At 36.4% G+C, this 21,203-nt stretch overlaps 2 protein-coding genes and 1 non-coding gene across 3 annotated transcripts; 1 reads left to right on the top strand and 2 right to left on the bottom strand.

Annotated features, from left to right (window-relative positions):
* Window positions 1-770: 770 nt before the first annotated feature.
* On the bottom strand, window positions 771-11,097 carry LOC104603996 (long chain acyl-CoA synthetase 4). Its single transcript, XM_010268197.2, has 19 exons — window positions 10,705-11,097; window positions 8,861-8,924; window positions 8,638-8,727; window positions 7,378-7,434; window positions 7,102-7,150; window positions 6,795-6,871; window positions 6,183-6,222; window positions 6,008-6,102; window positions 5,291-5,458; window positions 5,098-5,208; window positions 4,911-4,998; window positions 4,742-4,808; window positions 3,951-4,026; window positions 3,711-3,828; window positions 2,487-2,732; window positions 2,264-2,403; window positions 1,977-2,159; window positions 1,744-1,863; window positions 771-1,072 (listed from the first exon to the last, which is right to left on the bottom strand). The coding sequence occupies exons 1-19, from the start codon at window positions 10,863-10,865 to the stop codon at window positions 1,037-1,039; spliced, it is 1,986 nt and encodes a 661-aa protein (XP_010266499.1). The 5' UTR covers window positions 10,866-11,097; the 3' UTR covers window positions 771-1,036.
* Window positions 10,147-10,218, top strand: TRNAC-GCA (transfer RNA cysteine (anticodon GCA)). The gene has a single exon. It is a non-coding gene; the product is annotated as a tRNA-Cys (tRNA).
* A 3,725-nt stretch (window positions 11,098-14,822) lies between the features above and the next one.
* Window positions 14,823-20,547, bottom strand: LOC104603999 (putative RING-H2 finger protein ATL21A). The gene is made up of 2 exons (XM_010268199.3): window positions 19,148-20,547; window positions 14,823-15,930 (listed from the first exon to the last, which is right to left on the bottom strand). Exons 1-2 carry the CDS (start codon window positions 20,166-20,168, stop codon window positions 15,473-15,475), a joined length of 1,479 nt encoding a protein of 492 aa, XP_010266501.2. The 5' UTR covers window positions 20,169-20,547; the 3' UTR covers window positions 14,823-15,472.
* Window positions 20,548-21,203: the final 656 nt, after the last annotated feature.

Raw genomic sequence — 21,203 nt, 5'->3', positions numbered from 1 at the left:
GTCTCATCTGACATTATGATTGTGCCCAATTGAGTTCTATACATCAAAAGATTGTTTCGAATCCTGAATTGATCCAATAATATTGACCTTAAATAAAAATTGTTTTAGAGAAGTGCCGCAACTAGTTTAGAGAAAAATCTGATGATCGAAATTATTTTGCTTAAAGGAAATTTAGCAAAATACTTGTTCAAACCCACACCATTGCTGAGGTTGAGCAGTATACCTTCTAGGCTTCTATCTTACCTCCAAGGAAGATGAGGATAGGTTGATAGCATGCTTACCCCACAAACCGTAATACGAGGGTGCTGAGCAGTATAGCTACCTGTCTCTAACTTGGAAGTTGGAACACTTGTATCGTATCAATTACCATAATATTAGACAGAAGTTGATCGGCTTAGTGTGACTGGATTGCTTATGGTCTATATTTTGTACCAAGTACGATATAGTTATCCCAACAGTCGAAAAATACAATGTTATTCTAGCTCACTGAGCTGGGTGCTTGCTCTGTTTCTCATCATGCTAATTCCCAATTTTCTGAGAACAGATGCTCCTGGTTGATTGGGACAGTAAACTGATGGACCACTCCACACGTATATATAAAGTTTTGTTGATCACAGGAAGCCTGGAACTCAAGTCGTATGGCATACAACAAAAGCCTAGATATTGGAGGCCTTGAACAGTTGAACACTAGAGGTCGAAGTTGAGTTAACAATGTGCAGACAGATTGAATGATCTTGGAGTGTTGTCAAATCATGAAACACATAGCTAACTTTGGAGGTAAATGTATGAATGTATCTTCATTGGTTGTATGATCAGGAAACTACATCGTTTCATGGTCCAATACAGACATGTTGGATGTTACAGAAAACAGATTCAGTGGTTTACACATACTAAAGTAGGCACTGACATATTGAACATTTTAACCTTATATATCAAGAAACCAAAGGAAAAGAAAATTAGACAGCTATGAAATGAATATGGTATGAGGAGGCCTTGAAGCTCCTAAACCCAGCAAGGGTTTTGTTCCAGGATCAAATTACTTCACACTTTTGTACATGCTGTCGATGACATTCTGAGACAAAAGTTATTCGGTCAATAAAGCTAGGCATAATGTATGGTTGTACATAACAGGCACAAACATATAAAACACTTTGGAAATATAAATTTGCAAGTTGTTGTGAATGATGAATGAAGACAGAATTTTCTCTTCTCTACAGTGATCACTCCATCTCTTCCTCTTTTCTTATACATGCATCTTACCTTAAAAGTAAACAATTCAATCCAAGGGCTTCTTCAATGGGAAAGAATTAAACAAACCATGTAACAAATAACAATTAGATGATCCAAGCCCTTTTCCTGCGGTGTTCTTCTTTGGTTTTAAACCCCCCATTTAGTGAATTTTTGTTTTATGTCCATCCAAGCAAGAGTTGATGGTTTGCCAGTTCCAGCATGACTCCTATGGTTCCATGAACACTATAGTGTATAGTCATTTTTTTCTCCAATTTTCTTTTTCAGGGGGAAGGAGGGTTTGACATTAAATAAGAGGGAAGTCATATAGACCCAATCAAATGAAAGCACACATGTTGGGTACAAATTCAGAGCAGCTAAGGAAAAAGCATGCAGAATTGCAGAGATAGAGAAGATTTGAAATGAGCCATCTATTAGCAGGAAAACTCTGGGCGGATCTCCCATCAATTTAGAATCAGGGGCACGTTTTGGAATTCCAAGGGGCAAGAAACTAACCTGGTAGTACTTGAGTAATTGAGGCCTCTTCTTCTTGTATGTTGGGGTGAGAAGATCACGCTCCATGTCAAATGGCACAGGTTCTAGGTGAACAGCTTTGATAAACTCAAAACCCTTTAGCTGCCAAGAACAATGACAAGTCAGGACCACCTAAATTTAAGTAGCAGGAGCTCTCATGTTCCAAATGAAAGTAAAGTCTTCAGAGCTAGTGAAGGAAAAAAAAAAAAAGAAACCTTCTTTTCTTTGGCAATCTTGGTGAGTTCTCCAAGGATGTATTCTTTTGCCATGGGATTCTCGCATAGAGAACTAAAGTCCCCAGTTATTCCGTTCTCTTCAGCCCAACACTCTAGGGCTTCTTTGTTGGGGTTGACAACGGCTACGAGGAAGGACTGAAAGCTGTTCCCATGAATCCATATCTGAAACAGATAGAAGGCAGATTACTCTCTCGACAAGCCAAAAGCGAGGCACATCTACAGTGGTTGAAACTTGAAACGTGAAAGAGATAAACTCTATCCATTACCAAGTCAATATCAGGAACAAGACCATAAACATTTTCCAGGTTCTCAACAGCAACATATTCTCCCTGTGAGAGTTTAAAGATATTCTTCTTTCGGTCAATAATTTTCATACTTCCATCTGGTTGCCACTCGCCAATGTCTCCTGCATACAACTTGATAGATGAGACTTGGGAGCAAGGCTGACGAACTAGCCAATTTTTCTTTGCTGAGAGGTCTTGAGCAAACCTGTGTGGAACCATCCATTAACCATAACCTCCTTGGTGAGATCTTCGCGTTTGTAGTATCCTGAGAATAATGTTTTGCCACGTATGCAGATTTCTCCACGTGGCGTACTGGAAAGAGCATCATATCCCATTTCTGGGACAGATTCCAAGCATACATCCACATTTGGTATTGGAGGTCCCACTGTACCAAGCATGGCTAGTTGGTTTGGCAGTGAGACAAAAGACCCCGCACAGGTTTCTGTCAAGCCTATATACCAATGAAATATAGCCAAATCTTGTTAAGTACAGTATTAATGTAAGCACCATACTTGTTGTGTAGCAGCTTACAGGGAAGATGAGATGCATTGCTTCTATGAAATATTCTATGCAATTGCCTCTGAGCATACAACCACTTAGGCTATGTTTGGTTTGAAGGAAAAGGAAGGGAAACATAGGGAAACCTATACGAGGTTTATAAAGGGTTTCCTACATTTTCCTTCCTTTCCCTACTTTTTCCTTCAAACCAAACACTGCCTTATTGATGATTTTGTGCACTACTCCTTTGTGGCTATGCAAAAGAATGTGGTTTTATGGCTACAAATACTGTCATCTGATGATGGGATTCATTTTGGTCCTAGATATCATTTGCCAAGAATTTAAGAGATCAACTTGGCATAAACATCACAAACGAGAAAGCCAAGGAAAATAAATATATACGTATGTATTTGACTGTGAAGACATGGGTGAATCCTATTCAATCCAATTCTCAAGTTCTAATAGTTCTCTATGCATTAAGTGGATGTGAAATAACACATATAATCTGCATACTCAGTTAGGGCAACCTATAGGAAAGATACAATGGTGCCTTGTTGTTAGTCCATTTGGTCACCTCTGCAGTCTAAACTACAATCTTTGGACTATGATTCTTTTAAAGGGTTTAATTTAACAATCATGGGCATGGTTGTCAATGACAGGTGAATCTGTTGTAGAGACTAGAGAGCTTTTCATTTAGTACATAGGTCTATTGATTTCATTGATAAAATAATAGATAAATCTGATTGCAGCTTGAGCTACAGTTTCTACTTCAAGACATGGCCAAAACTAAAAAGGACACTACAGAAATAACAAGTTTGAACATAGCATCCAGTCTCGAATTGGTTGAGAAAACACTTTTTGCAATCGTTTCTGGTAAATTAAAGCACAATCGAATACATATTATTAGTTTCTACTTCAAGAGACTGCATACCATATCCCTGTAGAACATGGGAACATGTCACCACTCGTAGGAAAGCTTCTACATGTCTAGCAAGAGGTGCTGCACCTGAAAGAATAAGTCGAACTCTCCCTCCCAACCCTTGCTTTATCTGGGGATTTGCAAAACGATTACTAAAGCAAAAAGTAGGCCATAACCTACGGCTTCCATTCCATGTTTTCAGAAAAGAGAGAAAAAAAGCTAGGGAATCTGCTATCAATATACACCCTTTACCTGACTAAAAATAAGCTTGTCAAGAGTTGGAGCTGCTTCTACATGTTTATGCCCTCTACTCATGTTAAATAGCTTGCTGCATCATTTCCAAATTGTAAATTAAAACCATAAAGTAACCAGAATATTGAAAAATAGAATCTGAAGGCATATGCTAAGGCTGTGTTTGGTTGCAGTGCAATTTTATTTGCATTATTAGTACAAATGCATAGGAATACAAATGAAAATAATGCACATTCTGATTTAATTTTGTTTTGGGTTTTACTTTATTTTGCTTCATTTGTACTGCAATCAAATAAAGTAAGATACATTTTAAAATAAAAATAAATCGTAATTTGCACTACCATGATTTTACATCAGTACAAATAAATTTGCATTGCAACCAAACACAGCCAAAGGAGTAAATATATGAAAGAAAATGGAGGAAATAGACATTAGCCACCAATAATGAAGTTCCTCTTGGTGGTTAGCTTTACCAAATTTTTTTCACTGAAATTGGTTGGTTCATCACTTGGTTGTTGCCTGAATGATCTGAGATCAGTAACATTCCATGTGTCTAGTATACAGAGGATTGGGTCCAAAAACTGAATAAGATTTGCTTGCAAGATAAAATTAGCTGGGTTAACATTCTAATGCCTTCTTTTTGTAAGATTTCCACCCTCTGTAGGAATTGGAATAAGATGAATGGTTGAGATGATCTAATATTCTCTTATGGCTTTTAACTCTTATGATGTCTTGGATAAGCCCCATTAAGTCCATTATTATACATGAGAATTAGGTTTAGTAGAACTTACTAGTTGTATGCAATATTAAACAGTGTGTGCTTCAAGAAACCACCTGAAGAGATTTTCTCTATCAAACCTGAAAATGTATATAATGGCCAATGCAACTAATTAGTACACCCATTCTTTTATAACCTGCAAGAGAACAAAAGTCCAGTGCAAAATGCATTCCAAATTGTACCTGAATAGATCCTATCCAACACACGTGGAACAGCGCAAAAAATAGTTGGTCTTAGCTCCCTAATGTCCTCTACCAAAAGTTTGACATCCTGATCATGAATATGCAATCAAGAAGCCAGTTGATTTATATTCAGACTCTTAATGAAGCTCTCAATATTAAAAGGGTATGCAGTGAATTAACTAATTACCCCACACCAAAATCCTATTGAGGCACCATGAGAAATAAACAATTCCTCCATCGCACGATCAAAGATATGAGCCAGAGGTAGATAAGACAGATAAACATCCACAGATTGCAACTGTAAAATTTATCCCATCAATAAAAGTGTATTAGAAATAGAGTTGGAAAGCTGAAATGAGTACATATATACGAATTCGCACCTCTTCCTTGGTGAGTTCTAGCTGCAACTTCACACCAGCTATAAGAGTAATAATGCTTTCATTGGAAATCATAACTCCCTTGGGGTCACCTGTTGTGCCACTTGTATACATTATTGTGCAAATATCGGATTTCTTTATCACTGGAGTATCAAAATGTTTATTATTTCCCTGCATATGAACCAAAAGTGTGTAAAATTTGACGTCAGAATAATTTACTTTAAATATTGTTTCAGAATTTTGACATACCTTTCATTCTTTCATGTTTTGAGCTTATAGAACTTTGTATTATATATTATAACAATTAAGCTAGGAGAACAACAAGATTACAATATTTGATTGTTATTTTCAGAACTTAAATGATTAATTTTGGGCCTAAATATAAGGAAGCAAGTTCTCTAATTCTTGGACTTGATTGCATAGGTGTTTAGACAACAACTCTGTTTCTCAATGGTATGATGGATCAGTCATCAACTATCACTACCTAATCTCACAATTTTATGATTGATCACCAATCCTAATTAAATTTACTAGAGCCTAGTCGGTAAACTAATTCATAAGAAATAGATGAAGATGCAAAACCATTCAAAATAAAATGATCAAAACAATTTTAAACTTTCATGAAATATTACAAGAAAAGTAAAACTCTTCCAACAGCATTCACCATGATTTTGAGAAGCAATTACAACTGAGATCCAAATACCAAATTGATTAGCCTACCAGTTGTAAGAATTCATCCCAAGAATATATTGCCAGACCAAACTTTTTCACCTCTGCCTTTTGTTCAGGTGTGACCATGCCAAAGCTCACAAGAGCTGCAACACAATCAAATTGTCAATGTCTGATATTTTTCATGCACCAAGCAAAGGAAAGAAATGGACAAAGTCGAATTTACTTTTCAAATACTTCGTTGTGTTAGGAAATGTTTTCAACACCTGAGAAATAAAAGGAAAAGAAAAAGATCACCACTAAATATAGAAAGAAGTTGCCAGCTAATTGTTTAAATATAACAAAATAATACTTTCTGTCAAATGATAGATTAGCTATGATTGAAGTTCAGACTTTGTAATTCAGGCTGCGTTTGGAAACAATGCAAATAAGTGTGAATGCAAATATGTAAAGTGTGAAAGGGTCCATATAAATTAGTTTTGCACTGACAAATTTACCTTCTTATCAAACGGACTTTTAGTTGTAATAGATGCAAACATGAATTCCAATAGAGCATATGTCTTTTTTTTTTATCAAAAGCTCACTTGAATGCAAATTTACTTCTTTTATATTTATGTACTTTTACATCTTATTATCAATGTAAATATGTATTGAAAAATACATTTTTTGTCATTTGTCAATGCATAAATGTAATGTTGCCAAACACAGGTAAAAAGTGAACCAGAGTGCAAATTTACCTTGAATCAAGATTTACACTCTATTTACATCATTTCCAAACGCAACCTCAGCAAATAATTGGCTCCTACAAAGAAAATGCAAATATAGAAGCATCATATACCTCAGGAATCTTTTTTTCCTCTACAAAAGCAATTGACACCTCTGCATGACATATAATAAATTCCACAGCACCAGCACCTACAATCATAAAAGAATAGTTAAACTTTCATCAATTACTATGTTTATCAGTAATTACAAGCATACCAATCAACAAGGCTTTACACCAGAAAATGTCTCTACCATAGTTTATCAAATCTCGATATGGTTGGAAGGCATTACATCCATATATTGCTAGATAAAACACATGAGCCAAGATTATTGATAATCAAATGCTTATACAAATTCATTGATGCCTTGAAAATACATACCAAGGGTGTCATATAGAGGAACACAATAAATCCCATGGGCATTGCAAGCCTACAAATATTTTGTAGCATTAGGTCAAGAATACCAAATAGAGGTTAGTAATGGTAGACTAAAGAAAACATGAATAACAAACTAAGATTAACCTATAAGACCATTAAATAGGATTTGACAAGTGACATTGAATAAGAGTTGCCTAAACCTGTAACTCAAGGGATAAATTGGCATCAGCTCTTAAATTAAACAATAGAAATTTCATATAATATCAAACTAGCTAATACCTCCATACTCATAACCCATTCTGGACAATTTGCACCATAGATACCGCATCTTCCTCCCTAGAAATGTCAAAAGAGCAATAACCCAGCTATCAAAAACCAAGTACATAAAAAAATCTCAAATAACTCACTACTACCAATTGACAAGTCATCGGATAATTAGCTGCAACGAGATCGGCTTTAGTCAGTGCAAGGCCCGTTTGAGCAGCCTTTACAGTCATGGGGAAATATTCCTAATGCAAGGCCATAAAGGCTGTTCGAACGGGCCTTGCACTGATTGAAGCCGAGCTCGGCTCAGTGGCAGACCCAGGACCTTTGATCAGTGGGGACACATCTATGGCCTCATTCTTAGGCCTTTTAAAACCATGAAAAAAAGACAGTCAAATTTTATTTAGCCCCTACTGTTTTATTTGAGTGGGGGCAATTGTAAAAAGGTAAATAAATTTCTTCATATACATCTAAAACATTTTCAAATCTTAGTGTGGGCAATTGCCCACACTGGCTTTTACATAGATCTGCCACTAGTTCAGCTGAAACCAAAGGAAAAACAATTGCAACATGAAAATACTTAATTTTCCCATTTGAATGAAAAGATTTTTTTTTCTCTCTTTTTTATGAACTAGTAAATATGTACGTGCATTGTACGTGATGGTATCTCCAAGACAAAATTATGTACAATTCATGGACAGTTTTTGAACAGTTATAAGTGAGCAGTTTCTTAACTGTTATAAGTGGACAATGGACAATTTTTAGAGTGTGAATAAAAGACATATATGCCCGTTATATGCTGCTTAGATAAAGGATAAAAAATGTCCAATGAAAATTCCATAGAAAAAGGACATTTACTCTTTTATAGGTAGTATAAATATAGATAGATATAGATTATTTTCTTTCTTTTTTTATTTGTGTTTCCATTTTCTCCTCTTTCTTTATGGAAGTATCACTTATACATCCGTCATCAAAGAATCTAAAACAATGACAAAAATAAATAAAATCATTGTCTTCCCCATGAGAGCAGTGTGACCCAATAAAATACTGCAATTCAGAAATTGTTATCAAGGTTGAGAATGAAAGGTGGGAGGCTTAACAGTCATTATGATGAATGGAAATTGATTATTAACAGATCAGGGCTTAGGCTGCCTGTGACGGGACCTTAGGCCAGAATGGGCTCAACAGATCAAAAAACTAATAAAGGAATATAATTGTTGCTCCAGGCTCTTATATTGAAATTGAACAATTACATTAGAACAGACAGAAACTTACTTTCAAAACACCACAACTACGGATGGAAAGCCCAACTTTGGTCACAGTGTCATACACTTCTTCATAAGTTTGCCACACATATTTACCTGGCTGCAGAGAGACAACAAGTAGTAGTTATGAAACAACTATCAAGCCTTTAATTTGCTAAATGCATGGAGAAAGGATTGATTTATGTGAAGAAAGCAGAAAACAACAAAATTAAATCATCGCAAAGAAGACGTACCTTCCCATTCACAATCTCACGACCACCAAGCATTGGGTTCGTAGGATACTTCTCAACGGCAGTGCTGTAACAGAATCGAAATGTCAACCATTTTCATGACATTTAAAAGGTGATTCAACATAACATGGAGATGTGCTTCCAGTTATGGAAGGATTTTAACCAAATAGAATTCAAATGCATGCCATATACAAGGTTTTGCGTTTTAAATCATCTCACTTGCAAATCTAAACCAATAAAGCCCACGGAAAAGAAATAAATTTACGTTCATTTGTATTAATGGGTCCTATTGAAAGAAAGAAAAAACGATTTTCGTGCACTAGAGAAGTAATACTCTACTTAGACTTGGATATATTATTTATCCATGTGATGGGATAGTTTGTCGTTTCAATAATGTCACTTTTTTAGATAAATCGATTATTATGTACACCTTTACTAAAAACTTACTCGGGTAAATGCATTTTCCCAAGTAAGTTATTTATTGAGGTGGGAACTAGGTCTAAATATAAGGCCAAATTTAGTAAAGTATCCCTAAGTTTTAGGAAATTGATTTACTCTATCCCTACTATTCAAAAATTGCCTTACGGGTATCCCTAGGTTTTTTGATAATTGACTAAATCCACCAGTTCCGTTAACATTTCATCAAAATCCATTCACATGTGACACCACGTGACAGAGAGAATTTTTAAATCCCATTATCCTTTTATCATCGATTTTGCCTCCATTATTCTTCATATTTTTGAAATAAAACTCAGTATATTCAAATATTCACCAACACCTCTACTTATACATCGTCTCTAATAACTACTGCATCTTCCTTTTCATAGATGCCAATTTTTCCGATGAAACCATCACACATCTGAGTGGCAAAATCGAATCTCTGGCTCTCCGGTTCAACACCAATAGAGGAGTTCTTGAATAGAGACGTGACTAGTCGTTGAGAATCCATGAACATAATCAACAATCAACACTTAAGCAAGCCGTAAACAAAAGATACATAGAATCGTGGACTGTTTAAACACTGCAGGTTTATTTGATCAAAATGTTTCATTTTGAAAATTTAAAGAAGAATGATGGATAAAATAGCATTTTAATTATTTTCTATCTTTTTATTTACAAACTCTATTGGTAGAGGGTATTTAGTCAATTTTTAGAAAATTTGGGGGCAAATTAAGGCGATTTCTAAACATTGGGATAGGCTAAGGGTATTTTGACAGATTTGCCTTAAATATAATAAATTCACATTTGTTGCTTAGAATAGGTTAGTAAAGTAAGAGAATAGATGTCTTGGGTCCATAGCTCAGTGGCAGAGCATTTGACTGCAGATCAAGAGGTCGCCGGTTCGAACCCGGCTGGGCCCTAATGTTTCCTTTTTCTGATAGAATAATAAAATAACCAACAGATTTTTCTTTTTGTGTTTTCTATAGCTAGCTAATTTTCTAACAGAATGAACTACGAACACGTGGAGGTGGAGCTGCACGGGGGTCGCTAAATTGTGCTGCGAGTGTGGTCGCAGGTAATGTTTTGTCGCACTGCACGTACATGCTGCCTCTTTATGATCCAACGATGTCTCTTGTCTTGAGACCAATAGAGAGAGATTTTACGCAGTTATCAGAGCACAGGGGAAGATAGCAATCTAAAAGAAAAACAAAATATTCACGAGTCACGACGCGCTAAAGTTTCAAACCTCACGCGTTGATTTGTGGTTGTGGAGTGAGGAAAAACAAAGATTTGATCATTTGAATTCTCGAGTAGAAAGGAATTCAAGCACCCAATTCAAGAAAAAATGAATCCAATAATGCGTTGAAATGCAAACCAAATTCAAGTGAAGAACTGAAACAACCCACCGGAAAACATCCCAGCAGCTCTCCATTCCTTCGACCTGCGGTGGAAACCCATCCTTAGCGAACACACTGCGATAAACGGGACCCGTCGAAGGCCGCCCATCGGTCGCTTCCTTGGCCGCATCGACCTCAACTACGAACCTCTTATGCTGCAGCTGCACCATTGATATCTTGATCTTTGCGTCTCGTCGATGGGGCTAATTTCTCCCTTTCCCAGAGTTAACGGTGGTGAAGAAACTCAAATTCAGAGCTCAATATTTGAAGAAAAGGAAAATGGGATAAAAAGTCGCAAGTTAAATAAGACATTTTAAATGCTTTTGGTGACCAAATATCTCCATTGGATGGGATCATGGGAGTTGGGAGTTGGGACTTGCAGAGCTCCCACTCCCTCTCCCTGAATGCCATTATGCCAACGCTCTTGTTGACTTCTACACCAGAAAGATAAACGAAAGAGTTAAAAAAAAATCAAACAGGGTAGGTTGGCATTTGGTCATCCACTTATAGAACGACTCTGGACCGCCCGATCTTGGACCCCGCAACCTGTGTGGCACTATCAGCAGCTACAATATACTACGGAATGCAATATCTGCTTACGTAACCTCAATTTTTTCAGGGATTCTTTTTCAAGTTAGATATAACTAACGAAAATTAAAAATATATTATAATTCAGAGAAAATTCCCGATTACCCTTCGGGCTTAGTGTCAGTTTGGTATCCAAGCTTTTAACATGTGTCAATTCAGTAACTGTCATTAATCAATCGATTAAATAGCTACTAAGTAATATTTGAAAAGACAACATCTAATTTTCTTTATCAATCATTCACATGTTGATAAAAAATGAATGGTCTCAAACCCTTACCTCTTCTGCTTAAGAAAGTTGGAGTCACTAATGCCTACTGAAACATAACCCCAACGTTCTTGAATAGAAGAGGCAAGGATTTGAGATTATTCATTTTTTATCAACGTTGGATGGTTTATAAAAAGAATTAGATAACGCTCGAAGGGTATTTGTGCCTTTTCAAATGGCATTTAATGGCTGGTTAATGGCATGTATTAGATTGACACGTTTTGAAAGCTTGGGCACTAAATTGTCACATTTTAAAGTTAAGGACCCAAAGTGGCATTAGACGAGTATTAATCTAGATTTTTTCCTATAATTTATACAAGAAGAGTTAGGTTGGAAGATTCACATGCATATGCACCCCACAGCACCCAATGGCATGGTTGGGATGTACTATGCCCCACAGCACATCCCAACCGTGTATTGAAAATATCTCCCGATGATGTGGGGTGCTAATGTAAACTCCCCTCTATGGGGTGCAGATGTGAATTCTGATTGAAAGTAGACCTATTCATGTGAATTCACATTTCTGCCCCACTGCACATCTCAACCATGTACTGGATGCATCTCCCAATAACAAGTACAGAAAATATCCAATGCACGGTTTGAGATGTACCGTGGGGAACAGATGTGAACTCTGTTCATGTGCGGGTAGCCCAAACGGACCAGCCCGGCTCTGCCTATTTTTTGTTGCCTTTAAGCATGTTTTTAAGCCCATAGACTTGGGCTCGGTTACAAAACAATATGTTCGACTCTTTTCAGGCTGGGCTCGGATTTTTTTTGGGTCTGAGGTTTTTAAAAAAGTTGAAGTCAGATCTGATAATAATTTATATAATATTTTTTCATTTCAAGCAATAGTAAGATCTTTTAAATGAGGGTCAGTCTCAGAATTGGGCCTGATCATATTCTATTAAAGTATTAATATAAGAGGTAAAGCGCGACCCAAACCCAACACAGCCTGACCCATTAACAGGTGTAATTGTAAGTTTCCACAATATTATGCCTTTCTTGTATCATAGTGGATGATGCTCATGAAAATCTCAATTAAATTGAAAAATTCGGGTATCTGATTAATCGGTTTGGTTTTAAGATATTTGATTTCAATTAACTTGGAAATCGAAAAAAAATCATGATTAACCATATTAATACATTTATATGGTATATACTTTTATTAATTATATATTATAAATATTATAAATTTCAAAATAACGGATTGAACACTAGTGCAGCACTAATGCGTATCAGTTTTCTTGCTGCTAGCAACAAGCAATGGCTTTCGTATATCAACGCTCATGGAATTGCTTGTCCCATTATCATGCATGTAACGGAGCTATGGAATTGGTTAAAGATTTTTGTTTCTTTTTTGTTTTATTTTCTTATATATGTTTGTTATATTATACCAATTCTAATTTGTATTATCTTAACCCCCCCTCTCTTTGCAAAATTATCATTCTTGACCAAGGAATTGTGTGTTATATATGTCTATTATTTAATAAGTTGAATATAATATAGTTTTTGACAATATTTTAGATGATTTCGAATTGTGTGTTTAATTTAGAGTCCATTTGGCGTGTCTTTTTGAGAACATCTTCTTTTTGCTCTGACAATCAAAAGACACATTGAGCTTTTGATATAAGATCAGGGCAGCCCGAAGGCAGTTTGGCAGACGTGCACCTTTCTGTGTGTCTATTCATGTTTTTTCGCGCGAGATTAAAACGCGAAAGACGCGAGAAGCTTTCTGAAATCAGCCTGAAATGGGCTTTTCGTGTCTTTTTGGTGCACCGTCTTTTGGTGGCTAGATTTTCCACAAGCAAAACGGGAATAGACTAAAAATCAGTCTTCCCAGCTTGTAAACAACTGAAAGATCACGTAGAAAGATGCGCCAAACAAGCCCTTATTAAAACATGTGAGCATTGAACTTAGTATATTTTTTTTAAATTAGTTGTATTTAGACAAATTATTTAAATGCTATTGTAATTTTTTTTTTGTTGGTGATGAAATAATAGTTGATTGTTTACTTTAATTTAGGGAATGAAGAGAATTTACTGTATAAAATCAATTCAAAAATAGGAAAAAAACTGATCAACCGATTGATCAACTAGTTATTTAGTTCAGTTAGGAAATATACTCATAATTCGGTTAGTGGAACCTTTTTTTGGGTAGTACATTTTTTGAAGTTTGAATGAGAGAATAAAGGTGGGAACAAAGCAATGTGCATGTGAGGCCCATTAACCATGGAGATGGTGCAATTTTGTGGATTTGATCATATGCCTGATCATCTAAGGATTCTTGCACGTGAAAAACTGCTATAGGCCCAAAGCTATTATTTGCATTCCAACCACGATAATAGCATGAAATTTAAAATACTAATAACCAATCAATCAAGTATGTATGTATGTATGTATGTATATTTGGTAAAAATCAACCAGTATCATATATTGATAAAGTATCGGTGTGTATCACATGCATATTGAAGGTTGGAAACACAATGGTGGAATTTTTTAGACTTTCTTAACCCTTTTAACTCCTTCAGCACAACTCTTATAAGATAACACTTATTTAAGTAAGTGCATTTATCCATGTTCTTTTATTTCCCAGGTAAATAAGATAATGACCATTTTAACCATGAAAAGTCATTATTAAAAGGGGCAATTTTGTCTTGTCCAAGTGTTGGCAATTTTCCCTCAATTTGAGAATTGAAATTTTTATTTTCCCACTTAGGAGGGTAAGTGATACCCATGAAAAATAAATTTCCAATAGACCCATATAAATCTGAAAAAAGAAGATTGGTATCTCCCCCCTCTCAACCAAATAGTCCTCACCTAGCTAGCAGCTTGTTGAATGGTTATTTTGGTAAAAGTTTTGTTGTGCAATTTTATGAGAATCAATTCCTCCTACCAAAGGCCTTTTACCTACCATGTACACGGAGGGTCTAAACATGAAAAATAAATAATCCAAATACTAGATAAATGAAAATTATTGTACACGTACTATTGGCAGAGGACCATGCATGCATGCATCCGTAAGTCAATCTTACAATTCAATTAAAGACTGTTTGGCAAGAAAAATGTAGGGAAAGGAAGGAAAAGATAAAGAAACCTTTATAAAACTTGTATGGGTTTTCCTATCTTTCCCTACCTTTCCCTTCTTTTCCCTATCTTTTTTATCAAACCAAACATAACCTTAATGTAATGTGTGAATTTTATGATCTGCGTAGCTAACAATTTGTTTTGTTATTGACAGATCCAAATTCATTAATGTGAAAGCATATTGACATTGAGAAACTGGACAAAAATATCCAAACTCATGTAAAGTCTACAAAGCATTGGAAAGAAAAACTATCAAAAGCTCCCAAGAAGATATGAGGTCGGAGCTAGGTAATACTAAACAATTAGATTATAACAAAGAGAAAAAAAAAAGGTAAATTGTTGAAATCTTCCTTGACATTTTGGGTTATTGTTGAAACTCTCCCTAAAATTTGGTAATTGCAATCACCTCCCATGAATTTTTTGACATAGTTGCAAGTAGATCTTTGTTGTTTGAATCTTCAAAAAAGAAAAAAAAAAGAACGGAAACACGAAAATATCCAAAATATCCATGCAGTTAGCTTTGACCAAAATGCTTCTTTCCAAGTTTTCTCTACATATGAAAGGCTACCCCAAATCCTTCCCATCTCTTTTCTGAAATTGATTTATCTTCTAAATTTTCCCATTATATCAATCATTCAGAGATAAAGATGCAAATTTAAATACTCTTTTTTTCTTGTTTTAATAAAGTTTATATATATATTGTCAAACCAGCCTCAATAGTTTTTGGATATTTTCGGGCCTCTTTTTAGAAGATTTTAACAATAGTCCAAAGCATAGGTAAGATTTCAACAATTTGCCACCCAAAATGGCGAAAGATGAAGAAATGTGAACATGAATGTAATTACGCAAAACGAACAGGAGACGGGGAATTTCGACAGAGAGGGCAAGTAGCGTTGAGTCGCAGCCACTCGTCGATGCAATCAGCGTGAAAGCAATGCTGACACTCGGGTATGCATCTCAGTGTCTCCTTCGGCCGGTACTCCGACAGGCATATCGAGCAAACACGGTCGTTGGGTCCGGGAAGGCGTCGACTCTCACCCAGAATCAGTTTCTTGTAGGATTGTATGATGGACTCATCCAAACCAGTAAATATAATCACGGGTTGTGGCGGGATCACAGCATCAGCAGCCTCCTGAGGCAGGTGGTTGTCGGACTCGGGTCCAACAACGTTCCACATCCACTTTTTTGCTGCACACAAGTAACTGGCGATACAGATGGAGAGCATCATCAAGGGTATCAATATGCCTAGTGCAATTCTTTTGAAGACTCGAAACCCCTTGGGTGAATGATTTGTACTGCCTGAAACATGTTAGTCACTTAGCATCAAGCCATATATAACATATTACAGGAACGAAGCTCCCTCTAACTCCCAATCCATACCTTCTTAAAATCTGTAATAGGCTGGATTTTTCAGAATCTAAAACTTTTAGACTGTGTTTGGAAATAATGTAAATAAGTGTGAATGCAAATATGTAGATTGTAAAATGATTTGTATAAATTGTAAAATTGGATTAATTTTGCACTGACAAATTTATCTTCTTACCAAACAGACTTTTAGCTATAATGGATGCAAACATGAATTCCAATAAAGCATATGCCTTTCTTTTCTTTCTTTTTTTTTTTATCAAAAGCCCACTTGAATGCACATTTACTTCTTTTATATACTTATACATCTTATTATCAACTTAAATATGCATGTGTCTGTCATTTGTCAATGCATAAATGTAATGTTGCCAAACACAAGCAAAAGTGAACCAGAGTGCAAATTGGGATTTACACTCCATTTGCATTGTTTCCAAACGCAGCCTTAGGTTGTGTTTGGTTGCAATGTAAATTTATTTGTACCGATGCAAAATTATGGAAGTACAAATGATTTGGATGCAAATTCTGATTTATTTTTATTTCAAAGTTTACCTTATTTTGTTTGATTGCAATACAAATAAAGTAAAATAAGATATGGCGCACAATAAAGTAAAAAACCAAAACAAAATTAAATCAGAAATTGCATTCTTTTCATTTGCACTTCTAAGCATTTGTACTAATGCAAATAAAATTGCACTGCACCCAAATACAACATTTACATGAAAATGCAAAACTCTCTCTGAGCCTACCTACCACATTTGAGGGTGAGGTGAGTCAGATTGGCCAATTGGATCCAGCATCCACATCTAATTTCCAATTATTTTTCTATTATTTGCAAGTAATAAGCAATTTCCAATTATTTTTCTATTATTTGCAAGTAATAAGCAGGTAACATATAGCATGAACAAAGATCAAAATTTGTACTTATTTAATTAAACATGTCAAAAACACAAACTATCAAATAATCTTCATGTAACATTCAAAATATTATTATATTCATATGCCATCCAATAATATCTGAGTTGGGGGGAGGGAGGGTTGGGTTTAGCACCTGTACCCACATGGGTAATTATGAAATCTCAAAACTCGTCCCTGAGCCCTCCCCTTAGGGGGGAGTAGGAGCGAGTATCCGCTGAATAAGGTAGAAATTACCATTTCTAATTATTACTTAGATATAAATTGTAAAATCCAAATCTGATTTTATTAATTTCGAATATCAACATAATGGATTACATGCTGCAGCCTTTGAGGAATTTTAATCTAGAGTTAGAAATGGTAGAAGCCATTGAAGGGAATTCCCGCAATGGCCGAGGTGACCTAGATGATGGTTGACATGGACAAGGCTGAGGGATAGGCTGGCTCCTGTTAACCATATGTTTATGGTGTTTGTCTTCTAGTGTTAAAATATTAAGGAGTTGGTACTATTTGTCCCTACCCTCTTGACTTTCAAACGAATGGAAGGCCTCCTTTGGATGCATGCTTTATGCTACTGCACCAGATAAGATCTCTTCTTTCTTTTTTACCTTACCATGGCCACATGGCCATAAGTAACAAGTTAGCAACTGTCCGATATCCCAAACAAAGGGTTGGAATCAAATGTTTGGTTTAAAAGATGATGCACACATGTAAAGTTATATTCATTATTTATTTAAACCGATTAATGGAATATTGTAACTTCTTATAATTCTTTTCATTTCTTCTTAGTTTTGATTGTCAAATGTCTATTATAGGGCAAATCAATGTATGTGAAAGGGGTAATATAAAAATTAAAAATAATGAGAAAATATTCACCTCCGCAATAAACTAAACCGTCATGATATATATAGTATCATATATGAGAGTATGTTGGATTGTCGGACCTATATTATAATTTCAAACTTAGCAAGCGAGAAAGGAAATGGATTGACAAGTTGTGTCTCCACTCCAGAACATCTCTAGTTTCTTCCATCGTTAAGTAACAAGGGTCCCCATGTGATCAGGAAAGGAAACCCTCCTTCCCCGCAACTTGGTCTCTCCTTTTTACCATTCTCTTACCTCTTTTGCAGGTCACTCACTACACCAAAAGGTAGGTTCAAGTGACAACACGATGATTGATATGCATGCATGGTTGTCTTGGCACATCAAATTGTCTGAAAAATAGCCATGTGGGCAGCGCCCTTCTCTCTCTCTCGATGCTTCCTATTTGAAGGAATGACGTAAGTCTCCAAAATTTTCCGCTTTAAACTCTTAGGCCGCGTTTGGTTTGCGGGAATAAGAGTCTGAAATCCGAATAGGAATGAACTATTCCAATTCCAACTGTTTGGTTGGGCAGAATTAAAATTCCATTCTCATTCCTGCTGAAATGATATTCTCTCATTTGAGGGAATGGCCATTCTCTACTCCTCTCTTGGGAATGAAATTTCATTTCTGCTGATTTTAATTCTCATTCTCATTCCTGTCTGAACCAAATAGATTATGGGAATGGACCATTCCAATTCTGACTGTAAACCAAATGGATCCCGAGTCCATTTGGTCCATAATCATTACTGGAATTGAAATCAAAGTCTATCGGACTCGGAATTGAAATAGTGTATTCCCCTTATTTTGTTCATACAGGAATCAGAATGGATTAGTTGGAATGGGATTTTATTTTCAAGCAAGGAGAGAAAATGATCATTCCCTAAAATAAGGAAATATAATTTTAAGGAAAATGAAAATAGGATTTCAATTCCATTCAACCAAACAGTTAAAAATTAGAATAGAAATGGGCAATGGCCCATTACAATTTCAGACCCTATTCCCATGAACCAAACAGTTAATACAATATAAATAATGCTGGTTACGGGGTGGTCGGAGTTCAAACAGTTCTGCATTTCTCTTGAATATTCTGAGCCTCAAATTTGTTTTTCAAATAACCTGAATGCAGTAAATAGGAATCTTGTTCCACCATTGCATATACAGATTGTCTATTGTGGCCGTAATTTGCCACATGGCAAAGAGTTTGACCTGGTGGAATTGTGGAAACCATAAAAACCAATTTTGTTTTGCCACATTGACTGCCACTCGTTATACGTTATAGATTTAAGAGGTGCTCTGAGATTTAAGAACTCTTCGTAATACAAACTTACCGAGTTGAATTGATATTATAACGATAACAATAAGAAATGGATTTTACCTCTATCGAAACATCCGACAGTGGAGTTGGTGGTGAATGAGCATATACCGCCCCGTGCTTCGCAGTCTCCACAGCTGGGCGTCTCCCATGTCAGACGAAGGACATCGCCGAGCTCAGATGAAAACCCAGATTCAAAAGGAGGCGGCCTTGAAACTGGAATCGAAACATTCCTCATGATCTCGCACAGTGTGCTTAACATGCTAGCGAGACTCACAGAGGCGATAGCCAGAACGCTGCGCGTAGAGTTGCTCAGGCAAGGGATGGGTCTGAACCGGGATGCAGTAAATTCCGACGAGCAACTAAGGAACGTGTAGTTCTGATAGCGGAAGCCCGTGAAAGGGGAACCCGAAAGATCGAGCTCCATAAGCCTTTTAGGCAGGCACCCGGACGAGTCGTGAAGCTGTATCTCCTGCGAGACATAATTGATGTTGTCGACGAGAAACGCTCCCGAAGACGGCAAGTCGAGAGTTGTTCTGCTCGAATCGTCGCAACTGAGTTCGAAACCGGGATACCCACAACGCTGGGGCTGGACATCTGGTAATCGGAAAGGGAATCGAATGATCGGATCAAGTTTACTGCACATGGAAACAGGGCAGTCACCTCCGACGAGTGCAAAAACCTTGGAAGCGAAGAGGAGGAAGAAAAAGAATAAAGGGATGAAGTGTAAGAAATGGGTAACCATCTCCTCGATCGTGAGAAAACCAATGAGTCGATCGCGTTGAAGTTGTTGTTGTTGTCGTTGTGAGACTTCACTGAATTGTGTCGTAGGCCAGACTGCAGCTTCGGTAAGAAGTCTAAGCTTATAGATCATAAATAGTGTGTATAAGAAAAAGACGTATCTGTAGATAGTAGATCTTGTAACGGACAACCAGCCAACCAGGGGTTTAGACTTAATTAGATTACGGATTACCACGTAGAAGGTTGCAGCAGAAAAAATAAAATAAAATAAAATAAAATAAAGCCAAGGGTGTGCTAACGGAGTCCGGATCTCCTGACCACAAGAACTCTGATAACATCTCATCCTCTAACTTCCTAATTGGTTATGCACGGAGAATTATTTCGAGTTCGGCTTCAGTCAGTACAAGGCCTGTTCGAACGCCATTCAACAGTTTACAGCCCTACATCGGGAATATCTCTGCACTGGAAGGCTGTAATGATTGTTTGAATAGGCTTTGCGCTAACTGAATCCGGTTTTAATTATTTTTAATGCATGGACATATAGTTATGTGGATAGATGTGGAAAGAGTTTTTGTGGTCAGGATATCTAGAATTGTGCTAATGCTAGTCACAAAAAAGGTACCATGAAGATGATCTTATTTTAGGCTTAAACTTTCAAATGTATCGCTTTAGTATCTAAATTTCTATAAATATATATCTTTGAGTTGAATTCCATTAAATTAATATTCAATTCTTTTTTTTTATTATTATTCATCTTTTTCTACCTATCGACTTAGGCAAATCCATGGAGATGAAATCTGCACCCCACAGAGGATGCCTACAAATGCACCACATGCACATTTCAGCGTGCATTGAGAATATCTCCCCAAAATTGTTAGTGAGAGATGTTCCAAATACACATTTGGGATGAGATTGGCTTCAGTCAATTCAAACAGCTTTTACAACTGTACATTGGGAACATCTCCGTATTTCTATGTTTTATTTCATGGAGAGATATTTTCAATGCAAGGCTATAAAGACTGTTCTAATGGGGCTTGCACTGATTGAATCCAATTTCATTTAGGATAGACTGTGGCTGTGGAGCTTTTGTGGGGCACAGATGTGAATTCAAATCCATGACAATAAAGCGAGTTTGAGCCATTTGTGACTTGTGTGTAATCTAAGTTTTGACACGTAGGGGGACATGCAATCAATAAAACACTATTACACTACCAAATCCATCCTAACAAGCCACTTGACGGGTAGTAACATCTCAGTTGTTATCCATAGGAATCTGGATCACTTGCTAACAAAGTATGTTCCAACACCCTCCCAAGATCATCTGACACTATACATCTTATACATGGCTACTGCAACGGCTGATTGAAAAGTTGTTGGC

Source organism: Nelumbo nucifera, chromosome 3 (assembly GCF_055504915.1).
Source record: "Nelumbo nucifera cultivar China Antique chromosome 3, China Antique-T2T, whole genome shotgun sequence".
Lineage (NCBI taxonomy): Eukaryota > Viridiplantae > Streptophyta > Magnoliopsida > Proteales > Nelumbonaceae > Nelumbo > Nelumbo nucifera.
This window is presented reverse-complemented; position numbering and strand designations above follow the sequence as displayed.